This window comes from Helianthus annuus, chromosome 13, assembly GCF_002127325.2.
Source record: "Helianthus annuus cultivar XRQ/B chromosome 13, HanXRQr2.0-SUNRISE, whole genome shotgun sequence".
NCBI classification, from domain to species: domain Eukaryota; kingdom Viridiplantae; phylum Streptophyta; class Magnoliopsida; order Asterales; family Asteraceae; genus Helianthus; species Helianthus annuus.
The window spans coordinates 62,967,380-62,971,334 of record NC_035445.2 but is presented as its reverse complement, the minus strand read 5'-3'; the positions used below and the strand labels follow the sequence as shown (position 1 = coordinate 62,971,334).

At 41.4% G+C, this 3,955-nt stretch overlaps 1 protein-coding gene across 1 annotated transcript; it reads right to left on the bottom strand.

Moving 5' to 3' along the window:
- Nucleotides 1–644: 644 nt before the first annotated feature.
- On the bottom strand, nucleotides 645–1,799 carry LOC110900887 (calphotin-like). The gene has a single exon (XM_022147745.1). The coding sequence runs from the start codon at nucleotides 1,797–1,799 to the stop codon at nucleotides 645–647; it is 1,155 nt and encodes a 384-aa protein (XP_022003437.1).
- Nucleotides 1,800–3,955: the final 2,156 nt, after the last annotated feature.

Here is a 3,955-nt window from a genome sequence, read left to right as displayed (position 1 = left end):
CAAAGCATGTAGTAAGAACGTTACCATTGAGCTTCATTAATCACGACCACAATATTGTTTTACATGTTTAATAGTACATCACATATCAAAGTAAGATCATGGGGCTACATCACCCCCAAAAATACAAATCTGTCTACACATATCATATACAAAAAGTGTGATCTCTCAAAAGTCTTCGTAAGCTGGCTCAATCGCGACTTTCTCACCAAAATGATCGACCTGCATCAAACCAAAAATACCTATGCTGATGGCGGAGGAGGAGGAGGAAAATGAGAGAAAAGCAAGCGACGCATGAGCATCCAATCCTCCTCTAAGGCACGACAGACGCGTAGCAAATATGCAATCTGTTGCTCAGATGTCAAGAAACGAACGTCTGAATCGGGGGAAAGCGGACGTGGAGTGTGCGGTGCTGCAAAGGGGGTCTGACAGTGACAAGGCAGACGTGGAGCTCTCTCCAACTCCTGAATACGACGGCTCAGGGCGTCCTGCTGTAGCTGCAGCGACGCAAGTATATCCTCCGTAGTGTACCCCACATGAAATGGGTGGTACGGGTCAGATAATGGCATAACAGGGGGCGTAGTCCACAAAAATGGCTCGCTCGATGGTATGAAAGATGGTGCAGTAGGTGGTGCAACATGAGGAAACTATGACAGAAATGGAAAAGATGATGACAATACGGGTGGAACAGAAACAGGCGGCTGCCTCGATGAACCCTCTCCAGGACGAGGTGGCGGTATGTCCTGGAGGAATGTGATGGGAAGATCAGTGCGATGAACGTCAGTGATGTGTGGTGGAAACAATGGAATATCAGTGGGTGCAGAAACAGGTGCTACTGGAGGAGTAACAGGTAGCACAAACGGTGGGTAATCGTCATCATCCTCGATCCACCCGTTACGGGTGTCAGCATAACGAGGATCTATGTGAGTGGCGAAAGGTGCACGGTCAACCAATACCGGCACGGGATCGGGTAAAGGTACATCAATAATAGGATCATCCACCACTGGTGGAGCAGCAACGGGAAGGTCAGCAATGGGTGGTGCAAGAGCTGGTGCATCATCAAGAACAGGGTCGTGCTCTGGTGCAGGATCAGGAGCAACAGCAGGCTCTGGGGCCATGACAGGCTCGGGGTCAACAAGGTCCATATCAAAATCAGCAGGAATGTCAAACAACGGATCAATGGGAGCTACGGGCGCCTCTAAGGGCTGGTCCATATAAATAAACTCGATCTCGTGATCAAGATCGAAGTCAGGAGGAAAAACTGGATCAAAATCGTCATCGATCTCGTGGTCAAACTCAAACTCGTGTGACGGACTAGGTGCAGCTGACATCGCTACGTCGGGGTCAGGAGAGTGATGCTGCACACCCTGGTCGTGCAGGGACGCGGATGCCACAGACTCCAATGAATCTGGGACAGGTGAACCAAAAGGAAGCTCCTCTACAGGGGCCTCAGCAATAGGAAGGATAGCATCAACATCGATCGGAGCCCCGCCCTCATAGTCGTCCTTAGGGGGACCCTCCTCAAATAGATCAATGTCGTCATCAGACACGACATCGAGTGGCACATCCACCACGGGGAAAGCAGCAAGCGGAACGGGAGCAGGGATCACTGCAAGAGGTAGATCCCCGGCAGGAATGCCATCAGCAGGCTGAATCTCAACTTCGATGTCTGGCAGAGCGAACGACTGAAAATCATCATCATCTGTACTCATGGTGTCTGATGTGTATACGTCTCCCTCTGATGGTATCTCATCGTCTGACACAATTGCCATGGGGTCCACTGTATCTGAAGATGATGGCATGGTGTCTATATCACAACCGCACATATGCACAAATATCAACATGAGATCAAATAAACATGTAAGTCACAATAAAGCAAACAAGTAATCTTTCTAGTCTCCATAGACTACCCTCCCAGCCTCTCAGACTAACTCCTTGGTCTCTAAGACCAACCTCCTAGTCTCTAAGACTAAACCTCCCCAATCTCTAAGATTGAACCCTTCAGTCTCTAACACTGAACCTCCCCTAGCCTCTAAGACTGAACCTTCCTAGCCTCTAAGGATAAACTCCCTCAGTCTCTAAGACTGAAATATAATTTTTGAAAAAGTGTATTTGTGCCTTTTTGTTTGTAAAAATATTTTGTATCCTGGATCTGGACATTTAGTGTATGCAATGTAAAAATGTTTTCGTGAGAGCCCTATTGATCATTGTCTAGACTCGAGAAAGAATCCTTGTTCGCTATGATCGAAGCTCCGATACCAAGCTGACACACCCTGGCTTTTGCGGAAGCGTGGGTTTATTTGGTGTGACTTCTTAATACCATAGCACAATCATAACAATGCTATATGAAAATAAAACACATGATAGTCATCCATTCATTAAGTTCTAAAAGTTACCACAACAAAATTGTTTTAAAAGTTGACACATGAAACAAAATACAACCATGACATAAATTAAAACGTGTCCATACGACCAACAAAAGACTTAAATAAAAACATGGTTTAACACTTGTAACCCGTCCAGGCAAGGGTCACACCTCCTGGATGACATCATTATTTCCTCCGCCAGATCCATTAATTCCCTGAAATACATGTTGTTTGAAAAATCAACAAAAGTTGAGTGAGTTCATGTAAAAGTGAGTATGAATAAACCTTTCATGTATAAATAAAAGTCCCTGGTATGTAGCAATAAGGAAAAATAGATCACCAATGGGTTGCAAAGCCACTGGTATGTGTGAGAAAGTGCAGGAAAACTCAAACCTAGCAAATTTGTTACCGGGATTCGGCTGGAAGACACAATCACCTCTATGGGTCACCCCAGACTCACGGGTGTGGGCTCGCTACACCCAAATAGATCTATCACTCTTGTGTCCCTCGGTCCTAACAATGAGGATTAATGGCCTTAAGTGTTGTACCCACCCCTCACATGATCTAGTAGTATAAACCCTCCCTACGCTAACCATACCATGTAAATAAATGTATGTAATAATTGTCGCATGTATTTCACCCCCGAAGTATAAAACTGAAAACAGTAAAGAGAAAAGGGGGAACATGAACTCACAGAAGTGCATATCCTGTAACGTCAACCTCAAACTCGATCTGCTGCGTGACGACCTACATGTACTAATGTCTATTAGACGAACGGGCCGTGCCTTGGCTCAGGGTTTAGTGTTTTGAGTTGCGTTACTTTGATATTATACTTGTTAAAAATAACATTAATTATTTTAACTTAACTTTTGTATTTAGGAAAAATAGTTAGGCAACTATTTCGTATTCACACTTCTTAATTATTTTGTGTGTATTTCCTTCCCAAGGATGGGGGTATTTATACATGTACACTTTATAATTCCGAAAAATATATTTAAAGTCTCACTTAGAAACATATATTTAAATTATTTGTTTAAAGCATCTTAATTCAAAATATACATATTTTTCCCAAAAATATTATATTTTACTTCATAGATTTTCCAAAATAATATTTCACCAAAATATACGTGTAAAAGTATTCTTTCGAATATTACATAAGCGACGTTTTAGCGTTTCGTATTGCAATAATACTTGTGTAACTTAAATATTTATTTCGTGAGAGTTTTGGTATTATTTTGGAGTCGAAATTTTATGGTATATAGTAGTTATATTATTTTGTCCTAAAAATAATATAACTAGTTCACAAAATAAACAAATAATCACACAAGGGTTTTAGTATATAAAATATATATTATAAATATATATTTAATAAATTTTATTTATGAAAATCAATCCCCGGCACTTGGTATTTTGTAATAAAAATCATGGCGAAGTTTATTTTGAAAACCAAGTTAAAAATATATTTGTAAACACTCACTAGAAAAAAATTTCTAAGTATTGAAATTTTAGAAAAATTTCGTCAGAGTTTCCTTTGTAAATGGAGGTGTCCATGCTTACTAGCACATCATTTTCTTTTGTAAATTCATTCAATC

Excerpts from the sequence above, each read along its gene's own strand:
- LOC110900887 (XM_022147745.1), bottom strand. The coding sequence starts at position 1,799 with ATGCCATCATCTTCAGATACAGTGGACCCCATGGCAATTGTGTCAGAC.